Genomic DNA, 22175 nt, shown 5'->3' with positions numbered 1-22175 from the left:
ATTCATCCTTAGCACTCCCTCATGTGAATTAATTTGATATTTTTCTTGTTTAATTTTATCTCCTTTGATCTTCGATCTCAATCTTATTAACTGTTATACCTTATTTCTTTGAAAGTTGTGCTCACTGTCATGAAAAATATTGACAATTTGTACCCATGTACACAAATTTATAGATTACACTTTGTGACTATTTCATGAAATGCTGTGATGCTGGGATGGAATTTCTTTTAATGACCCCAGTGCATGTTATGTGCTACGTGCTGCCTGGTGAAGCATGTTCCAGCCTTTACACAGCTGATACATACTGTTCAAATTCTGCTTCAGCTTCTTCAACTTTGAAGTCCTGCATAGGTGAATTTTTGGTTTCATTGTCCACCCCCGTGTGTCAGTGTTCAGAGAAAAAATGAGAAAGGGAGAAAGAAAAATCCACAGTCAACCTTTTTGTATTTGGATGGTGGCCCATGGTGCCATCTTACAGATGACTGCATTAACAGAGCCAATTAAACAGGCAATCATTTAATGGCTGCCTACGCAGCCTCGTGAGACAGGGACTTTCATCACATAAATTGCCAAAGAACTAAGATTGCGTTAGGAGCTGCCTTGGCTGAAAACTCTGTACAGCCCTCAAAACCACTGTGTCAGAAGTAAGACAGAGTGGGCAGTTTTGCTCTGACAAATGTGAAAACAGGAGCTGATGATTCTACTTGATGATTCATGTCCAGATATTGAAATATGTTATTTCTTTAAGAATTTCTACTTGTTTTGGGGAGGACCGAGTAAAAGGAGAAACTTGTTGGACTTCAGTGATGTCACCATCTTTGTTCCCTCAGCCCACTGCTGGCTGCTTCATTCCTCAACACAGGCTTTGTGTTTTAGTGATGTCATAAACCCAAGAAAAAGACTGACAGTCATTTAAACTTGTGCTCTCAATTCCCCCAACTGAAACAAGCTCAAACAAACAGAGGAGCTGCAGATAAATAAAATATCTTGCCCAAGAGCTGGGAGACACAGAGGTTATTTAGGAAACATTGCTATAGACAGTAGTAGGCCTATGGCTTAACAAAACACACCTCACACAGTAATATGACCACAAGACATTCAATTCAATCTAACAAAAACAGAATTAAAGCCTTTTTTGTCCTATAAAATGTTGCCATTGTTTAACCCCTAATCACTGATATATAGCCATAGAAAAGGAATAACATGTTTTCCCTTTTAATATATATTTTCTTTTTCTGAAGTTTAGGAACCTAATGTTAATATCGCTCTAAATAATAGACTAATAAATACTATGCTATTACATGTCTTTCTATGATACACAAATACTGGCAAATGACTAGAACCTTAAGAACAACATACATTAAAAAATTGTAAAGTGCATGGAAGAGCAATGGATAAAAAAAAGACAAACACCATATTTCTATTTACATAACTGTTCTGAAAAGCAGTTGATATCCCATCACCACTGAAAGCACATTCAACTCTGTGAGCATGTTCTGTGTGTGAGAGTGTATATCTTTACAATCTCATGTAAAATGAAGGATGAATCAGTTATGTTCAGTTAAAACTGAAATACTTAGAGTATAACTACAAAGAACTTTCATATTGTGTGGATTTTGGAGGCATCTTGTGGATAAAAGTAGTAGTGTTTCCACTATAATAATCAAAAAATATACTGTCAAAATTATTTGAAGAAAAAGCTCCTTCTACTTTACTGTAACTGGCTAACATGCTACTCACTGTAAATGGAAACACAGGCTTTTTTCACCTGATGCCATGGAGACTCTGACCTGGAGGCAGACATTAAGACCAACTATACAGAAACAGCCAATCGCCTTGCAGATGGTCTCATAAATTTATGTAGGTCATATAAAGAAATAAGACTCAATTTAAGTCTGTTTCATAACTAATAAAAAACTTGTTTTAGTAGCTTTAAATCAGTCCAAATCAAAATACTGACCGACATACCTAATCATTCTATGGCACTTCCATTAGTCCCTCCTGAAAATGTAAAGTGACTTAAAAATATAAAGTTCCATCTGTAAACAGCTCAATAATGTCTTTAAACAGTGGGACACATTACTCAAACAGGAGGAAATAGTGCATTTGTTAAAGACTATTTTCAGTAGCAGATTCATTTCCATTTGTAGCTGAGCTTGGGATCTGTGCCTGACCCCGATGGGACCCGGCCGGACCCAATGGAACCCAATGGGTTTGAGTCAGGTCGGGCTGTATTTCTCACATATTTCTGGGGCTTTTATCAGTTTGGGGCTGTATTTATTATTATTATTATTATTATTATTATTATTATTATTATTATTATTATTATTATTATCATTATTATTATTATTATTATTAGTAGTAGTAGAAGTAGTTTTTATTTCTCCCCAATTTTGTCCCAATTCAAATTCCCCCCATGTATTGTTGGAAAATGCAATGTAGCATAGAGTGAAACATAGAGAAACTAAGAGGGAAAGTTGTACGGAGTTGTCTTGTCTTAAGAGGCTGCAGACATGTTAGATTAAGGCCACATTATGTCTGTGTAAAAAAAAAAAGAAGAGAAGACGTGGTTAGACAGGGAGTGGGAGATTTGTCCAATCCATATTTACTGTAACAATCATGGCCTGATCCTTTTGGAAACTACAAGAAAGGTAGAGAAAAGACCGTCAACACAACAGTGACAGCAATAGACAAACTAGTGTGAATGTGTGTGTGTGTGTGTGTGTGTGTGTGTGTGTGTGTGTGTGTGTGTGTGTGTGTGTGTGTGAGTGAGAGAGAGAGAGAGAGAGAGAGAGAAAGAGAGAAAGAGAGTGTGTGTGTGTGTGTGTGTGTGTGTGAGAGAGAGAGAGAGAGAGAGAGAGAGAGAGAGAGAGAGAGAGAGAGAGAGAGTCTAGTCAGTCTGGTATATCTTCAAATGAGATCAGTGCTTATTGACTGAACTCTCTTATCTCTAATCTGTGGGGTAAATTGCCTTGGTTGCTGCTTCTCTTCACACTCCCCTTTCTTCCTGCACTACTGACTCCTCTCTTTACGATCCCATCAGACACAGCAGGCACAGATGCTATTTACTGGTGGGAGAGTTTGCGTTTGTGTGTGTATGTGTGTGTGGGAGAGAGAAGGAGTGAGATCAGTGAGTAAGTGAATGCTTGGGTGTATTAGGGAGTGTTGCCTGTGTTGATCTTAGCATAGGTCTCCTAAGTGGTGCAGCATGTAATGTCTGCTGCTCGGGGTCTCTCACATCAATATGATAACAAAAGGTGTTGTGTGGGATCATGGAAGTTGTTGTCTTCTTTGTTAAACAACCACCAATGCAGATTTAAAAAAAATCTGTCTGACATGACTCAGGCAGAAATCATGTTCACAGACATTGGATTAAAGTTTTTTTCACATTATGTCTGGTCATTTTCCCTGTATTTAGGCAAACAGGCAACCAAATGAAACACAGTTAAAAATTTGGCTGTATTCAAACATTGTTGGGAATATTTGGGATACTGTAAGAACATGAGTCAACATAAGTCTAGCTATTTTTAGACATTTTAATGTGTAAATGTTATATATTATACCTTTAAAGCTACACTCTGGAATATCTTGCCAGTGGTGGTGTTTTGATGAGTGAGATCTCATTTTATATACCTAGAGTAATTCATTTATGGCTATTTAATTAAATTGGACAACTCTGGGGCTTGTTATTCTAAATTTGCAACATGGAACATTTTCAATGCAAAATCCTCTTTTGTTGATTTTGACACATTTAGCTGCTCAAAACAAATATAACATTGCAATTCTGCCACCGACAATCAGTTCTGTAACAGGCTGCTGTTTTGAACAACCTTTATTTTTTACTGTTGTTTGTGCTGTGTACTGCAAGCCAGAGATTGACAAGCAAGCCTAATCAAGCTCACTATTCTTCTAACAGGAAAATACTTAAATAAATCAATATAATAAAATTCTAGTTGAGCCAGCGCTGAGCTTTTTTGGTGTGTCAAGCCCATATTTTAAAATCCTTTAGCCGGTACTCATTCCCAACTCAATACAGATGTTTTCTCACCGCCCCTTGATGACTCACAGACATGCATGGTACCCATTAGCAGCTGAAAGAGATGCACCAGGCTGTCAGTGTAGTGTAAAAAGAAAGAAGTCCACATCTGGAGAAGGTGGGATGGATGGAAGGCTCAAACAAACATGGGACTTTGACCCAGGAAACCGGGGTTTGTTTCCTATGTGACATCAAAACGTTATTGAAGTTTTTAAGGTACATAGTGTTACATGCTTCATGTGGCTTTTGTCTTGCAAGTCGCTCATGTAACACAACACAACCTACCCAAACTGCAACTGCTTCACAATGTTAATCACATATTAATAAGGCTTTCTGGCAGTATCACACAGCAAGGGACATAACAAAACAGTGTCAGTAGTTTATGAGCTGGGATGAGAATGGATCACATGATCATAGCAACTTATAGTGTCACAAATGGGTCAATATTAGAGTGAATGGACAGCCTGGTGCACCTCATACAGGCACCTTGTGTGCTTGTATGAAACACCAAGGGGCTGTGACAAAACATTGGTATTAGAGGAGTTGGATAAGAACAGGTTGAATTACAACATCTCTTCTGCCAAGGAGTCCTGGTGAAGATGAGCAGTAAAAAAAGAGCTCAATACTGAACAGCGTGAGTATTCATCTCCTATTCTTTTCACACCGCCTTCTGGATTCTCAACCTTTCCTAGCCCTCAGTCTCAATTTTTATTTTCTAAATCTCCTATCATTAAAGATTTGTCAAAGTGGTTATATTGAAAAAATGAAATACACCCATCCAATTGAAAAATCAGATACCTTTATTGGGCTTAGACACCCTTCCATAAATAACAGTTATCTGGGGTTTTGATTGAGAGTTGAGGTTATTAGGTTGAGCAGTCTTTCTGCTCTCTGAATGACCCTCCAGGACTTATCAAGCTGTCTCCGCACACCAGCCTGACAACCTCTTAAAACATACCAAACCTGGGGGTAAGGGGTGGTGGGGGTTGGTCACCTTGAGAGACAGTCTCTCTCAGTAGAGAATGAGAGAAAAACAGACTGAAGAACTATTTGAGGCAGCAGCTGATATGAGAGGGTTTTAACTACAATGACTGATCTGAACAGCTATCAATGCACTGGCTTCACTGCTCTTTTTTCTGTTTCTTTCCTTTTATTGGTCTTGAATTAGAGCTCTGGGTGACAACTCATCTCACTGAAAACTTTTCAAACTGTTTGCATTTAAGATCCTATATCTCCTTCTTTTACTTGACATCCAGTAAGATGGCCTGAGACAGTTTTTGCAAACTACACTTCTTCCCTGGAGCGACACGTTTTCACTTTAGCCAACTTCTGCCAAAAAGATTCCTGTCAGTGCTAACAATAATAAGCACAGCGTAAAGAATACTAATGTATAGCCTAATAAATTACACAAAAAGGCTGCTGGTAGATAGTATATTGCACCTTTTTTGTGTTTTTTCCTTTATTGGACAGTCAGTAATGAAGAAGCAGGCAGATGTTTTTAGTCTCTATCCCATTAAAGATAAATGACATGGAGGGCCCTATCTTACACCCAGCACAGAGCTGTTGCACCCCTGGCGCAAGTGGTTTTGCTACCTTACACCAGCACAAATGCCATTCTTGCCATGTCTGCAAGATAGCAAATGCACTTGTGTCTGGTCTGTGTAGCTGTGAGCAGGAGGTATAAACATGAAGGCAAAATGAAGGCGTGGCCCGGCGCGTTCGGTATCTTGTGCTCGGCACATTGGAGTAAAAACCACTTGTGCTTTAGACTAGCTAAAACCTCGTCAAAGCACGAAATCTGTGGTCTTTGAAACACACACACACGTCTTCACAATGACGAAACACCTTCATTTATGTTCATTCTTTTCCTCACATGAGAGTGTGGATTAGTAAAGTGTCATTTGAACATATTTTATATCAGCAAAAAAGTGTAAATATTGAAGTTAAAAGTGTGTGCATATGTCTCGTGCTTGGCTGAGGCAAGCACACGTCTCTACAATCACAGATCACTTTTCAGTAATGTTAAACAGCTGTGCCTGCATGTGTCTTTACAGATAAACTCACTAATAAGGAAAATAATTACAATTACAAAATTAAAAATAATAACAAAGCCTAATAAATCTAAACAGACCAGCAAAGGGTGCATGGGATGGGATCACAGCGTCAGATCATGTTTATCAGATGAGTCAGCATGACAGCTGGAGCAGCTGTAGTGTTTGTGTCTGCCTGTTTGTTGTGATCCAGAAAAATAAGGATTAAACAATTGTGACCTATAACATATGTACAAAATACACAAGACACTATAGTTGACCACACATCTGGCCCGACCCAGAGAGAAAAAGTTATGTGTGCTTCTGTCAGAGCTGGTTGGATAAATCTGTGCGTAATTTTGCGGACTTCAAACTTCAGAAACTCATTTCTTATTGTTTGATAGCGGGTCAGAGGAGCGAGGATGGGAGGAGGAGATGAAGATTAGGTGGGAGAGGAGAAGAAGGAGGAGCACAGAGAGCCGCATAAGTGCTCCTCCACCTGGCTCAGGTGGGCCAATGGAGCCAAGCAGTTTCATGACTAGACTGGATCGGTTCACCTCCCCTCTCTACTGCACCATCTCTCTGCCCCGCTCCTCAGCCAGCAGAGCTGCATAATAATGATGATGATGATAATAATTCATTATAAAATATAACACAATTTCAAGGTGCTTCAGTGTAAAACATAACCAGTAACATATCTGCATGACATTTGCGCTTCATTTATTGCATTGTTTTTTGTTTTTTTGCAGGTGTTAATGTAAAATAAACTATTTACACATGAAGCTGTTTTGGAGACGTCCTGTTGTCTCCATATATTGTGTGCTCTCATGCTCTCACTCCTTGAACCAGGAGATCTGTCTCCTCGCTTTGAAAATCTTTTCTCTTTGTTTCCTCCTGGTAAATCTGCCATCATGCTGCCACCGCTTATGCTGCTGGCTCACCTGCCTCTTAAAGGTGATGAGAGCTGACTTTCTGATTGGTTTATTGCATGTTAGGCCTAAACTCGCCTGTGAATTAATGAGGGCACACCTGATAGGTGTATCCCGCTTTGCGCTGGTGTTGCAAGGGGCAGGGCAGGGTAAAATACCACTCGTACCCCTGGCGTGAGACGGCAAAGGTGGATTTGGACACACCTTAAATAAATTAAATCCATTGTGCCTCACACTTTCCACTTGCACTTTAGATCAGTGTAAGATTAGGCCCTGAGTGGCTAAAATCTATTTTTTTGTATTGGTTTCATTTATCTGTTCAAATCTAACATTTAAATTAAGTATTGTAGTAATCTTGTCAGCTTTAGTTTTCAGAGGCATTTGATGAGCTGATCATGGGGAAACTAAGTACAGTAGAAGTAAATTTGGCAAAAGCTATTGTATTTGAAAAAGAATTTCCTGAGCTGCAGGCTGTTACTTTAAGTATCTGTGATAGTGGCTGTCACTCAAGATGCTTCTTTATTGACAGTGCTGTCAGCCCAGTGCTGATCTTAGCCTATTGGACAAGAAGCTGTGCAAGGGTCTGCCCTGGTTTATGAGCATTTAACCTCAGAGCTGCACAGTGTGCAAAAATAAGGTTGAGGAAATGGGGCCTTTATCACAATAGAAAGGATGCCTGTCTCTATTTCCATCATAATTCGGTAGACATGTAGTACGTATATTTTCCGGCATGACTAGCTTTGTAAAACTCTGCAGCTGCAACTGACAACATGAGGCTCAACTCATAGGCTCTTCAACAGGGATTGATTTCACTAACTGGTCTTTACTAAACTTGGCCCTAACTGCTAAGTCAGTCTTTGTTAAGCCCTGTTTGTAGAATGGACTTTACATAATTTGGAAAAACCAAACTGAAACCAAGTCTTAATTGCGCCCAGTTTTAGTGATGCACATCCATGTGTGTCTACATTGTTAATAATCTACAGCTGTCTCAGTAATGTGTAGCTAATTGTTTCTAATTTGTTGTTATGGAGGAGAAAAAAAAGGCAGTTTCACAGACACTGAAATAAGAAAAGTAATAGAGTTGTACAGCACAAGAAAACACTGACCAAGCAGTCTAACACAATAACAAATAAGGAGAGGAAGTCGACTTGGGGAGAAATAACGGAGGCCATAAATGATTATTCAGTCTTCGTTCAGATGACAATGAGTGGAAAAACTGGACAGATCTCCTGAGCAAGGCAAACAAACAGGTAAGATTTTGACTTTATGCCAACTTATGACTGACTTAGTTTAGGACCAGGCGAAAGGCCTCTTGGTGCAACCAGCCCTGATGACTCATTGATGTTTAGCCTCAATAAAACCTCTCCAGAAATAATCAAACTGTAGTAGGGAGCACTCTCACCTAGACTGGACCATTTTACTGCCTGCCCAGTGAAAGTGTGAGCTAAGTGATAGCTTTTTTCTGGTGTCTGACCAATCAGAGCTTTGCAGACAAGACTGAGAATGGGGACATCAACTTCCTGTATAGATGACAGTCTATATCCATGAAAAAAAAATAGCCACAGAGAAGTGTGGGCAGGACAAGTGTACAGGTTGTTCTAAGTCCATTAACTAAAATAACAAAATAAATTATTTGCTCATTGTGAAAAAACAAATATATTAATAGAAAATGCTACCACAGCTTTCATGTCCACTGAAAATATCTACAGGACAGATATGTTGTTCACTACTGATTGGTTTGAGCTTTCATGAGTATGATGTCAGGCTGGAGATGGTGAAACTAGTCTACTCTAGTTATCGGGCTTTTTTTTTTTTTTGCCTGTGATATGTAGTGGCTGCATCCTTCAGTGTGTTTTGATGTGTTTCTGCCCTCTAGTGGCCAGAATGTGACTACTGTGACTTTAACATGATCACACTCTCCCATCTGTGAGAAGACAAATATATTCCTCTATATGCATATATATTAAATGTGGGATTATTGCTTAGTATGTGCAGTATGTGACGAGATATGAAACACTGAGACGTTTTGTGTGGAAATAATGTTGTTTTCTCCTTTAAAGCCTTCAGCAGTAATGGGATACCTTCTGCCACTGGCATGATGTCAAAGATCAATGGACTCTAACATGCTGCTGCTCGCTGTGCAATGACTGCCATAGCTCTTTCTCTACACACTGCTATACATCACTTCTTCCCTTCAGATCCAATAATACATCTTCTCAACTTCTGGTTTTCACAGTGCATCACTTCCTGGTAGCCATTTTGTTGCAGTTTCACCTCCTTTGGGCTGAACAGCTCTGGTTCCTATTAAGTCAGTCTGAAACCCAGCTCCAGTTATTAGCTCTCTTAGAATGAAGAAAGTTCTCTGAAGGGGTGGAATGGCTGTATCATTTACTTAAATCCACATCCAGAATTTGTTGCTCAAACTGGAATTGCTGAGCGTTAGTGCTCTTCATGCATGTAGGGAAATGGCTAATTGAAACAATAAAGGTCGGGAAATTAGATGGAATTAAAACCAGCACAAAAAGGCCACCCCAAAGGAGCCGAGTTGCCGACCAATAACTTAAAGAATAAAACTGTGAGGTGGGAGACTAAAAGTTGCCCAGTTCAACTCTTTTCTCACTTGTCCACATTGACTATTGTGGCATTTTTTCCACTACAGACATGTCAATGCAAATACATTCAAGTCAACACAGAACAACATGTTCTTTTCCAAAATAAGTACATTACATTATTAAATGACAATGTGTACACTCTGTAAATAGGGGAGAAACTTGAATTCTTGCATTTCAGGGTCATGTTTGCCACCTGGAAGCATTTTGTTTTTAGTTTTCCATGAAGAGGGTGAAGATGGAAATTTAGTGATCTCATTTGTCGCTGTTTTTTCTATCTGTTTTGCGGGGAAGGAAAGGGGGCGTGTCTCCCTCTTTTCTAGTAGGGAGTGAAGCGACTGCACCCTCCTCTGTAAAGGCTAGCCTGCAACATCAAAGATGAAAAAGCTCCAATCAGTATTCAGTGTAAACTTTTATTTGTAATATTGATATTAAATGAAGTCCTCTCTTTCCTCCAAAGAACCATTCCTCCCTTTTTCCACTTGCCTCTTTTTTTGATTTAGAGTGATTTTGTGGACATGGTGGTTTGGAAATTTGTGCAGTGAAAGAATTTGAGTATGTGTGTGACAGCTGTATGTACATGAGCATGGCTTTAGAAGTTGGATTTTTAAAACTGCGAGTGAGACACAAATTCCAAACTAAATGAGCTTTTTAGCCCCAGCTTCATATGAAAAAAATGCTTATATTGTATTTTGACCAAACAAATATAGTTAAAGCTGTCAGCCACTTGATTATGTTTGGACACCTTAACTACCCCAAAAATGCTGCTCATAACAACATTAAGCACGCCAAACATTTGCCAAGCTCTCCAGTCAACTCACCCCCCCCAAAATTAATGAATAAATAAAATAGAATTTAAAAAATTGCTCATAATGCTATCATGTATAGATGGCAGATGAACTACATAAGCAATAAAAGCCAAGTTATGTTTTTTTCCTGACAGAAACAAGATGATTTCCTAAATCTAAGTCCTCCTGTAAAGCTGAATAGTCTGAATCTGTATCCCTCCATGTTCTAGACACTGAGGCTCTGTTCAGACCAACCCTGTCGCTTGACAAAAACATCAATACCCGACAACTCTTCAAACTGCAGATTGCGTTAAATGACAATATTTGTCTATCAATTTTGTAAAAATTCTTTCAACAATATTGATCACTATAAAATTGTTGCTACAGAAATAGAGATATTTATGTTTATATTCTAGTAAGTCTTTTTTCTGGCATTTGGCTCCTACTGAGAGATTTGGGTGCCACTAGTGAGTTGCCCCCAGAGTTTTTTCATCTTCAGACTTATAGACTTCAGTCCTGTCTGACTGAGGCAATATATTAGTTTTCACAGAGGTCCCTCTGGAGCCAAAAAAGACTTTATTCAATTTTGTTAACATATTGTTGCATTCAGGTGGAATCCTTGTGTCTCCACATTTAAATTAGTGCTATTGGTCACACATTATGTGTGTGTTTGGGTTTTACAGCTGTTTAACCTGTGGTCTGTGGCACTGGAGCTGCAAGTGGCTCTATCTCTCTGGTGCAAAATGAATACTGTTTTGTTGTTGTTGTTGTTGTTTTTTTTTTTACATTTTCATGTATCATTGTTGTAGGTCTGCATTGTAAAAACTAATGTACATATTACAGATATGAGTATGCATTGCATATTACAGTTGAGTTTTGAGTTTTAAGACCAACTCAAATTCTTAAGTTTTGAAAAAGTTTTACCAACTACCAAGTTTTTATAATATAATTTACTTGTTTTCTTTAGATAAACTAAAATTTCTAAACTTAAAGTTTTAGAAACCCCACAAAAAATATCTGTCAAAGAATATTGAATAAATGCATTGAAGTTAAAGTGAATGATGCTTAAAACTTTTCAATAATATAACTTTTAATTTTCAGACACCAAAATAATAACGTCAGATTCACAGCTCACTGTTACCAATTTCTGAAATTCTTTTTTTTAATTTTTAAAACTCAAAGATTCAAGTTTATCTAAAGAAGAAATTAAATCATCTCATCTAAAGAATATAGTACTATATATATTCTTATATAGTAACTTTTTAAACTTTACTTTAGAAGTTAAAAAGTTGGGCTTAAAACTCAAAAATCTATTGCAATATGTTGCCCTGAAATTTTGAATTGTGTCAACTATTTTTACAGTGTAAGGTTATTCTGACATTCTCCAGCAGTAAAAATATGTAGCCTATACAGCAAATAAAAAAAAAAGTTTTAATATTTTGTCAACTAAAATGTGTGTCGCAGCCCAAATCTGTGGCTTGGTGCCTTTTCCTCTAAATTTTGGCGGTGACTAATCTTCCGGAGTCTCTATAAGCTCTCATGGATGTCACATTAAAAAAGAGAAAATGTTCAGGGAAAAGAGAGAATTTAATAGCTGTGGCTCCAGACAGATTTTTCTTCTTTCTTTTTGTGGTCAAAAATGGCTCTGTTGGGCGCCCCTATAGCTCAGTCGGTAGGGCGTGCGCACCATGTATTGAGGCTGTTAGTCCTCTGCAGCGGCCGCTGGTTCGAATCCCGCCTGCGGCTCATTTGCTGCATGTCATCCCCTGTCTCTTCACCCCCCTTTCCTGTCATACCTTCAGCTGTCACTGTCAATAAAGGCAAAAAAATAACCTTTAAAAAAAAAAAATGGCTCTTTTGATCTTCAACATTACAGACCTGCCCTCCCTCACCTGAGCCATACGGAGCATTTCCAACTTGTGTACAATCTCCTAATATGTGCTGGATGTGTGAAAGAGAAAAAACCTGCATCCAGAAGGCCACAAGAGTAGGCCGGCCTAGTCCAGAATACCTCATCCTGTGTACATCCACACAGACCTGAACTCACAAACTCAAAGAAACGCTAATTAAAAAATATCCCAACTTTTCTATTTATGTGGGAAATAGAACTTGGGATCCAAAAGAACCACACAAGGCACAATGCATAGATTTAGTAGCATTTAAAATTCTGCTCATCTAGAAATTGTAGTCACAATAATTCACTTACACAACCCATAACTCTATCTTTATCAGTCTCATCATCATTACGTAGATCCAATGAGTTTGGTCTTATTAAGTTTGGTTTGGGGCTATAGCTCAAAATGTAAGGCATGATAAAGTCTGGGATTAATTCATTGAGTGTTGTTGTGCTTTTAAATTGAGAACCAGGAATAAAAATTAGTTGTGAAGGGTCTGGATATGGGAGGATGGGGAAAAAGGGAGGAGTAATTTGAAGACAAAAGAGAAGAAAGTATAGAGTACTAAGGAGGAAAACACAGGCCACTGTTTTAATTAAGTAAATGAAGAGGAAAAAATGGTCGTAATTAATGAAGGCTTTTAGCTAGCAGCTGCACTAAGGGAGGTAGGGGAGTGTTTTGGGGGACACATGGGGTTGGTGGTAGGGCTTTCGATTTCCATCACCACAAGCACGTCAGCGCATCAACTCTCATCTGTCTGGAGTCCAAGATGCTCCACCGAGCAGCAGCTCTAGCCGCAGAACTTTAATTCTGCCTCTCCATCTCCTACGTTTCCTTTTTTTGTGGTCTGTCTTTCTCTCTTTCTACTTTAATCTCCCACGGCATGTTGAAGCATGTACTAGATGGTTGTTAATCTTTGGAGGACGTCCCTACCACAAAAGAAAACGTACTTTCTCTTTCTCCCCCATCTTCTGGGGTGCTCGGTTTCTTTCTTTAGAAAGATTTTTTTCATCTTTGATGTTAGCTGCAAAGCTAGCTAAAAACAAACATTAACCATTCGACTATCTCCCCTTGAAAAATTTGAAGAGACTGTTTCCTGTGGGGAGGAATTCTCAGTCTTGATTGGATTTCAAGCAAGTAGCTTCAGGCCAATGAAATTGAATGGGGAGTTTGAGAATAAGGCAGTGTCCCTTTTTCATTTACTGAAGTGGCAAAGATTCACATTAAACATTAACACGGATCCCTCAGAGGGAAACACAACTCAGAAACAACAAGCTGAAGGGTAAAAAGGCTCTTTTGTTGAAGATCAGCAAATTATTTGATTTGAGTCATGAGTTCAATTAGTTTGGTACTTCACAAGAGTAGTTCAGGTGTAAAATGGGTCAAGTCAAACATCCATGTGTCCACTTGACCCAGTTCATCATGATACCTCATACAGTCAGTCAGCAGCTAAAAAACAGGGAACAGACTCACCATAGTGCCCACACTGTATGTGGCTGCAGGACCAATCGTATGGTGATATGGATCTGCTGTTGCATAGACTCTGCCATAACTATAGAGGAGAAAACAGGCAGAAACAGTATTTACTATAACAATATATATATAAAAAAATAAGATCTAGCTTCTAAAAGATTTCAACAGATAAATATAGCTAAACACAATTCATGGATCTATTGCAAATATCATGCCCTGCATTTATCAAACATGACAGTATCCCTGCAAGGATCTGTGTACAGGAGTGTTTGACTAGGACTTAAATCACCCATGGTCCAGTCTCTTGGTCCATTATTATAAAACATCAAGGCAGAGTTGGATCAACATGCTAGGGAGCCCAGGAACAAATGTGGGAGGTAGTTCTGAAGGATGATAGTTGAGTCCCACATCATCAATTACAGATGCTTTTCAGATGTCCGACTCATCTGGTCATCTAGTCATCTATCTTACAGACCTGTGAGTGGCCCAAGTGTCCTGTCATGGGATAGATTTTTAAAAGCCTGAAAACAGAGCCAAGAGGAGGAACAAGGGTCTAGTTTTCTCTCAGACCACTTGAATTACATCATGCTTTAAGGTTATTATTGAACTTTTGCCCAGTGATGCCAAAAATAAACTGCCTAACCCAGCTTTGACTTTTACTTTTCAGTAAGCCTAAAAAGTACACACAAAAGCAAACAGCAGACTACACATGGTAGCAATATTATTTATTGTACAGACCACCAGATAGCTATAACAGATGAGATATTTCTATGAAGGTCCCATGTTTGCTGTGTGTCAATTAGTTGAGGGCAAGTAAATTTAACTCATTTTTATAAAGCAATATGAACCATAGATGCTTAACATCAAATGAAATAATAAAGGTTATAAAAGTAGATTTAGCCTTGTGTTAAAGCACATGAACCCCTAACCAATTACAACCCTGATTCCAAAAAAGCTGGGATGTTGTGTAAAACATAATAAAAGCAGAATGCAATGACAGTCCTTTTCAACGTATATTGAATTGAACAGTGTACAAAGGCAACATATTAAATGTTCAAACTGATCCACTTTTTTGGTAAAAATTCATTCATTCTGAATTTGATTACATTCTGTCTTTATTTACATTTTATACATGTCCCAGTTGAGGCTGGGTAGGTATCTTTAAGGTAAGGTACTGAAATAACCCAGTACCAAGTAGGATCTATTCTCCAGTCAGATTATACCTGCACTTGATCCCTTTTATACCCAGATCTAGAAAAAATATTATTATGTGTATGGTTTGGCTTGCAGCCAATCACTGCAAGTGCTCTTCATTTTAATGTGACATGTGAATGCTGCAGCAGCTACAGCTAGCAGCTACATAGAGTCAACGGTGATGAAGTCAAGCACAGTGTTTGACAGAGTTGATAATTCAGCATGGCACCAAAACTAACTCTAATGCAGTGGCGGCTGGTGAATTTTTCTCCAGGGGGGGCAACAATGAAAATCAGGCAAACATCTTAAGGTATCACACCAGTGTATTTTAATATATGAAAAGGGCCTTTATTTGTACTTGCAGAACTAAATGAACATGTTTTATAACCTAATGGAACTTGCTTAGTTAAGGTAAGTTAAAGTACTTCAATTGGTGCAAATCCTTTGTAATATTAAAAACCTTCAGACAATGGAAGAAAATTATGCACACACACTAAACACACACTAAAACACTATTAGAAAATAACAAGATTTAAGAATAAATAAATTAAAAATTGCCATCTTGTGGCTTAAAACATACTTTGTGCACATAAATTCTCCCTGAGAGATGTAAATTTCTCAGTGACTCTGTGGTTAAATGTCTCTGACAGGTTTATACAAAGTACCTACTTTAAGATGTCTTGCCCACTTTTCTTCACAAAACAGCACTATTTAAACGCTTGTAAAAGACCAACACCACACATTCAGCTTCTGTCATCTCCAGTGGGGGAATGTAACTAAGTACATTTACTCAAGTACTTTATCTAAGTCCAATTTCAAATTACATCCATCTTATATTATTTTTAGTTCTACTTAGCTTTTTTACTCCACTACATTTACCTGACAGGTACAGTTACTAGCTACTGACAGACAGCATTTTACTGCACAGTGGGTACTTTTACTTTTCATTCTGATAACAGCTGATAATGTTTACATACTTTTACTCAAGTAAGGTTTTGACTGTAGGACTCTATTTGTAGTGGAGTATTTTCACAGTGTGGTATTCATGTTTTCCACTGAACTAAAGGATCTGAATACTTTATCAAGCCTGGTTCACCTCTATGAAGATCACCTGTCCCAGTTCCACTGTCACTATGTTCTCCTCAGGGAGTTTATCATCTTCCTCTGATTGTTGTTGTTTTATGACGCTGGCTGATCAGGTCCAGGTTATTTGATTCTAAGCTTCTCTTCTAACATTCTCCTCTCAAAACATGTTTATGGTGACTTTGTGGATTTTATGACTCCATTCTAGCAGCTGATGCACTAAATCCAACTATCACCACATCTCACTCTGCTGTATTAATTGTCAGATGTAGATCGAGCCAGTTGCTCTCTGCTGTCACCCAGAAGTTGATGATGTGTAAACCAGCAGCATTCAGATAAATTCTGAGGGTGGAGGAAACAAGCTGGAAACACGTGACCTATCCCTAACATTGGACATCGTAAAACATTTTTAACAACACATTTTAGTGCAGATTATACATTTTACTCACTAACTACACAGGTCATTTAAAGAAATATATAGTATACATTTTAAAGTGATTAAGTCTTCTTCACTGAAATTTTAAGTTGTGGGGAGAGGTGGGGCAGCACCCTAGTGCCCTCTGTTGACCAGCCGCCACTGCTCTAATATATGGAAGTTAAAAAAAAGGTACTAACTGAAGTCCTCCATTGGTACGGGTAGCACTAAGGGTACTGGTATTGGTACTGGTGTCGTAATTTTTGAAATAACACCCAGAAGTCAAAGCTGTTTTGGAATTGTGGTTGAACATGCAGCAATGCGGCTCTAGGTATGGTTCTGAGATGGTGCAATTACATATCAAACAAAATTTGTTCTAATGCATTTATTTGAAATTGTTATTTTAAATTATAGTTCTACACTTAACTCTATATGTTACTGTGTTTTTACCACCTGCTAGGAACTAACAGGACAGGACAGCTCTGCAGTTATGGAGGCCATTTGTAAGAATGACATTTTGACTTATTCCTCAACATAAAACTATATGGATTTAAACCAGTACAAATCAAAGGGGAATTTAATCACTTGGGAAATACTGTTAATTGTTTCCTGCTTCCCAAACTCCAACCAGTAAACATAAAACTTGTGCACGTTGGCTGTGATCAAATAGATTTGATAATGGATAGGCAGAGCCAACAAACCACAATGAGTATGCATGAGACACATAAGGCGGGGTCGTCGATTTTAACTGGAGTCCAGAGGAGAGATCTATAATCATTTCCCCCTCTCACTCACGCTAAGGACAGGCCTATAGGATGAAAATGCAATCGATGTCTCCCTATAAATGTACGTTGTAAAGGTGAGAGTGTGTGATTGCAATGATTTGTTTTACCCGTTTCAATTTATGAGAAAAAAGGGACGCGTGTTTTATCTTGCGGATGATAGGGAAGAATTTCGATAAAAGTAACATCAGCCATGGAGGAAAAGAGAGAGAAAGTTAAGAAAAGAAACTGAAGGAGTGATAAGAGTAGTAGATAGCTGAAGGGAAGGAGAAATAAGATTATGAATAAAGAGAAAAAGACGAAAAATCATAATTAGAAGAAAGAGTTTGAATCCAAGAACACAGAGGAAGGTAAAAAACTGAAAGACAAAATTCTGGATAGAGCAAGTACATTTCTCTGACAGTGTCCCACACCTTCCCCTTCTTCTTCAGCTCCCTGTCTTCTCCTCTCTCTCCTCTGTGTCCCCCCCTTACTGCCATCTCCCCCTGTATCTCTCTCTGTCTGTCTCCTGAGGCTTATTTTGAGTCTTTTCACCAGCACTGGCTTGGAACTAATCCCCTCCCTCAACGCCCCTCTCTTTTCTCATTCCACCCCTTCATCCCTCTTTCCCTGATGGCACCAGACTGCTTTATTTATATTGCTCTCTTTCTGTCGTGTTTGTTTATTCTCCACTAAAAGTAAAGGGAAGCCAATGTAGGTCTGGAGGGCAAAGATAAGAGGCTGCATGGGTGCACTACTATGTGTTAGACTATGTTGCAAAGCAAGACCTGAGGAAAGGATAACAGTGGATGGACAAGGCAGGAAGAGGGAAGGACACATGTTTAAGTTTAGGCCTGCAATAATAATAATTTTAATTAATGACCAATCACTATCATTTTTTGATAGCCTCAGTCAAATCTAAATCAGTGTGACTCTCTAGTGAGATGGAGTATGATATATGTTCCAGAATAAACACAAATAAATGTCCATGATTCATAAAACAAAGATGTTTTCATCAGTTTCAATAATAATCCATCGATCCACTAGGTGCAGAGCCACTGCAGGGTGTGTGTGGAAGACCAGGGGAGAAATAAAGAGTGAAACAATGTTCAATTAATAAAATTTATGTAGGGAATAATAAACAAACAAAAGTCTGCTGATTCTATCCTGCTTAACTTAACTGGACAAAAATTCAACATTTGAAGCCTTTTTTTTTAGCAGTTTCACCCCCAGTTACTGTAATGATCGATGAAAACTGTGGTGGTGGTGCAAACTTTTTGCGGCTTCTGAAAGGGAAGCATGCCAACAAAAGTTTGGGAACGACTGCTTAAGACAGTGATATGAAACAGATCAATGTGTTCTGCTCTCCTCCCAAATCATCGAATACAGCAACTTGGTCAGTGGCCCTATACTTCATACTATGATGCTGTGGTTACCCCACCTGCATAATTTTTGTACATGCAATGCTCTCAAGTCAGCAATAATAAATATGCAACATCTGAGTAGACAAAATAAAGGCACAAAAACAACTTGGGTATGTTTAGGCAACAAAATTACCTTTAGGAATAAAACTTACCTACTTGCATAGGAGAAGGAAGAGATAATGCTTAAGGTTAAAATACATATGTGACTTACGCAGGTGATGTAACATAAAGTGCTTAAGTTGTAGTAAGGTTTAGAGGGTGAGGGTAAGAATGGGGATCAAAATCCAACAAAGAACCAGGCAGGTTGTACTCCCAGCTATAGTGGAACAACAACACAAGGACATACCCACCCAGAGCTGAGACTGCAGAACACAGGAAGGACATATGGGAGAAAGAGGGACAATGCTGGTCAGGGTAAGTCTCCAGTAAGGGTCCCTAGACTTTGTTGAAGAGAAAGATTCTTTCAGGTCCAAAATCTTTGCTGGTTCAAGATGAGCTCTATCCACTGCGCAGCGGAGACAGCCTCACAACATGATGGCATGATACTGTCTGCTGGAGTAGGGTTGTTTGTCAGGTTATATACAGTTTTACAGGAAGTCAGAATCAGGATCAGAATGGAAAGGTAGGAAACGAGCTTCCTGAACCCAAATGTGAACTAGGTGCTAAACCAGTGGGAGTGTGTCTGAGAGACCCAATGTGACAGTCTGTGTAATTACAATAGCAATGAGTTCCTGTGATCAAGAAGGACACAACTTGTATTGTAAAGCCACAGACTAAAAAGTGAAAGTGGTTAGGGATAGGTATAGGTATAATTTCAGGGGCCAACTGGGCCAACAAAAGGTTTATTCTAAATACTAAATAATGCTAAACATGCTAAATCATGCAACAGGTTGACTCTAAGTAGGCAAACTCAAATTAAGAATATACAAAGAATCATACTAAGACAAGACTAAAATTAGAAGAAATAAAATATCTTCTTCCACAACTAAGACCCCTACACAAGTTTATCATAACAGCAGGCCCACAGAGAAAAGTAGGAACAAATGTCGGAAATATGGAAACAGAAGACCATTATCCATCCAGAGGTCCATGAGGTCTAGGATGAAGAAGTAAAGCAGAGAAGCAAGGCCAAGAGAATATATGAGTTCTCCCAAAACACAGCCAGAGTGTACTTGGTGAATGTCAGGGTGTACTCTCAGCTGGAAGGGAAACACCCACCCAGAGCTGAGGGTGTGGAACACTGGTAGAACATATGGGAGAAAGAAGCATCACACAGTACCAATGTCAAGTGGCCGGTGGATGTAACAGCAGACCAGACCAACCTCCCAAAACCAAAAAACCAGTTAACATCACAAAGGCAGACGTCAAGGGCACAATGTCTAAGGCATGAAGGGCTGGACAGCACCAGGAGATAATATAATCCACTTGCCTGGGAGCACATGTGATTGAGCTGCTAACACCTGGCACTCACCCAAGACTAACATGGGACAGGACCATCCTGACCACAAGGAACACCTTTCAACTACTGACCAATAACCTGCCTCTTCGCAAACATGGAAGCTCCTCTCAGGCATCACAGCACCTAAGCTGAGAAGGCACATGAGTCAGCACATAAGAAGAAGAACATGGCTGTGGAAACACACCTCTGGAAGCAAACTCCAAGGCCATTGCACAAGTCACCATCAACTGTGGCAAACACTAAGGTGATGCACTTTTCCCACTGCTGTTCATTATTGGCTAGATCATCACATGGAGTGGCTATAGATGCAGATGTCTGGATACAGACTGGATGAGCGTGGCCACATGTCAAAGAGAGGGTAGCTGATCAGTACCGAAGAGGTGGAGTTACCAGAAGGCAGGATAGCAGACATACAGGACAGCTATAAGTACCTGGGTATACCTCAGGCAAATGAGAACTATGATGAGGTGCAAGGTGCTGAGAAGCTGGCTCGGTGGAAGGAATACAACCCAGTCAATCAACATGTACGCCCTACCAATCATCAGATACCTGGCTGGAATAGAAAGATGGCCACGGGAGGAGATAACACACACACACAGACACACACACAGCTCCTTTGAATTCTCTTTTAATCTTTTATTTATTTTTTTTTGGCTTAATTGCTGAAACATGTATTACCTAAGACAGAATTACACTCGTAGGCAATAGAAAAGGAAGCGTGGGGTAAAGATTGTCAAAAATGTGCACATATCATTCAACCAGTCAATCAGCTGAATGCACTGCCATGGACCACCGCAGGAGGAGTGGAGGAGAGCAGGATAAGAGGCATGGTAACCCAGCTTGGATTTAAAGGAGGAAAATGAAACAGATGAAATGGAACTCAGGCTGGCGCCGCAACAGGAAACCAGAGACTGTTGCACCCACACAAAGAGACTTGCTCCACAACATCCCAGATCAAGCTGTTGCAGTTTGATGTGCTGACCTGTTCTGAAAGGACAGAACGCAACATGCAAGACTCCGGCAAGATGAGGGGAGGAGTGTTTACATCAATAATACCTGGTGCTCAAACACAGACAAAGTGAAAAAAGAATGTTTCCCAGATACTGAACTTTTTATGTGAAGATGTAAGTCACTTTACAATCACCATCCTGTTGCTGCTGCTTACATTAAACCAGATGTACATTAAAAAATTGCACAGCAGAATTATTTCCTGAGTCCTATTTCCTATTTTGTTTTGTTTTAGATTCTGTTATATAATTTATTTGTTTTCTATTATATTCGTTTAAATAATTGTCTGTATATATGTTGTCAGTGTGTAGCATGAAGTAGCTACAACTTTCTTCCTTGTGTATTTTTGTCTTATGTAATCATAATCAATTACCTTGATATCTTGATATACATACATATACGTATATCAAGTAGCCTAACACTAATGTTGCTTTCCAAACACTACGGCAACTAATACTTCTTTACAGCAAGTTGTACAGCCCTAACATGTTCTGTATACCACCCTATGTTATATATAGTGTGTGCCCTCCAGGGAGACAGAATAGAGGTGGAGTCTCTCAGTCCACAGCCCATCTACTGGCCTCTCTTATCCCTCAACAAATAAAACTCTTTCACCCTCCAGCCTCTGCCCCATCTCCTCTCACTGCCTGGGCTCCCTTTTAAATCAGGAGAAGTTAAAAAATAGAATGAGAGAGACAGTATTAAATATGAAACGGGGAGAGAAAGTGAAGAGGGATAGACTACATATGGGCCACGGAGGGAGAACGAATACCAGCCAGTGAGAGAAAGAGGGAAAGCGTGAGAGGAGAAAAAGAAAGGGGATGAAATAAGTCTTGTAGAAACAGACGTGCCCCCTCACCTACTCTGCTCTTCTCCTCTGCTCTGTTCATAATTCTCCCGAGCACGCCGTGCACTCCTTGCCTCTGATAAATCTTACATTATCGGAGGCCTACAGGCTCCTGCTGTGGCTGTTTCTTATCAGGCCTGACATGCTCAATCTCCCTAAGATTAGCTCCCCAAGCACCTTCATACACACACACCTAGACAGCAGTAGTGGCAGAGTGTGCAGCA

At 39.2% G+C, this 22175-nt stretch overlaps 1 protein-coding gene across 1 annotated transcript in view; it reads right to left on the bottom strand.

Moving 5' to 3' along the window:
- Positions 1–22175, bottom strand: part of rbfox3a (RNA binding fox-1 homolog 3a) — a 290125-nt gene that overhangs the window by 36550 nt on the left and 231400 nt on the right. Inside the window, exon 11 of the mRNA XM_084740224.1 lies at positions 13761–13839. Within this exon, the coding sequence (XP_084596350.1) occupies positions 13761–13839 (79 nt within the window). The remainder of the gene's footprint in view (positions 1–13760; positions 13840–22175) is intronic.

Source organism: Lutjanus erythropterus, chromosome 17 (assembly GCF_056507025.1).
Source record: "Lutjanus erythropterus isolate fLutEry1 chromosome 17, fLutEry1.hap2, whole genome shotgun sequence".
NCBI lineage: Eukaryota > Metazoa > Chordata > Actinopteri > Lutjaniformes > Lutjanidae > Lutjanus > Lutjanus erythropterus.
Note: the sequence above shows the minus strand (reverse complement) of the source record. Positions and strands in the feature narration are given on the sequence as shown.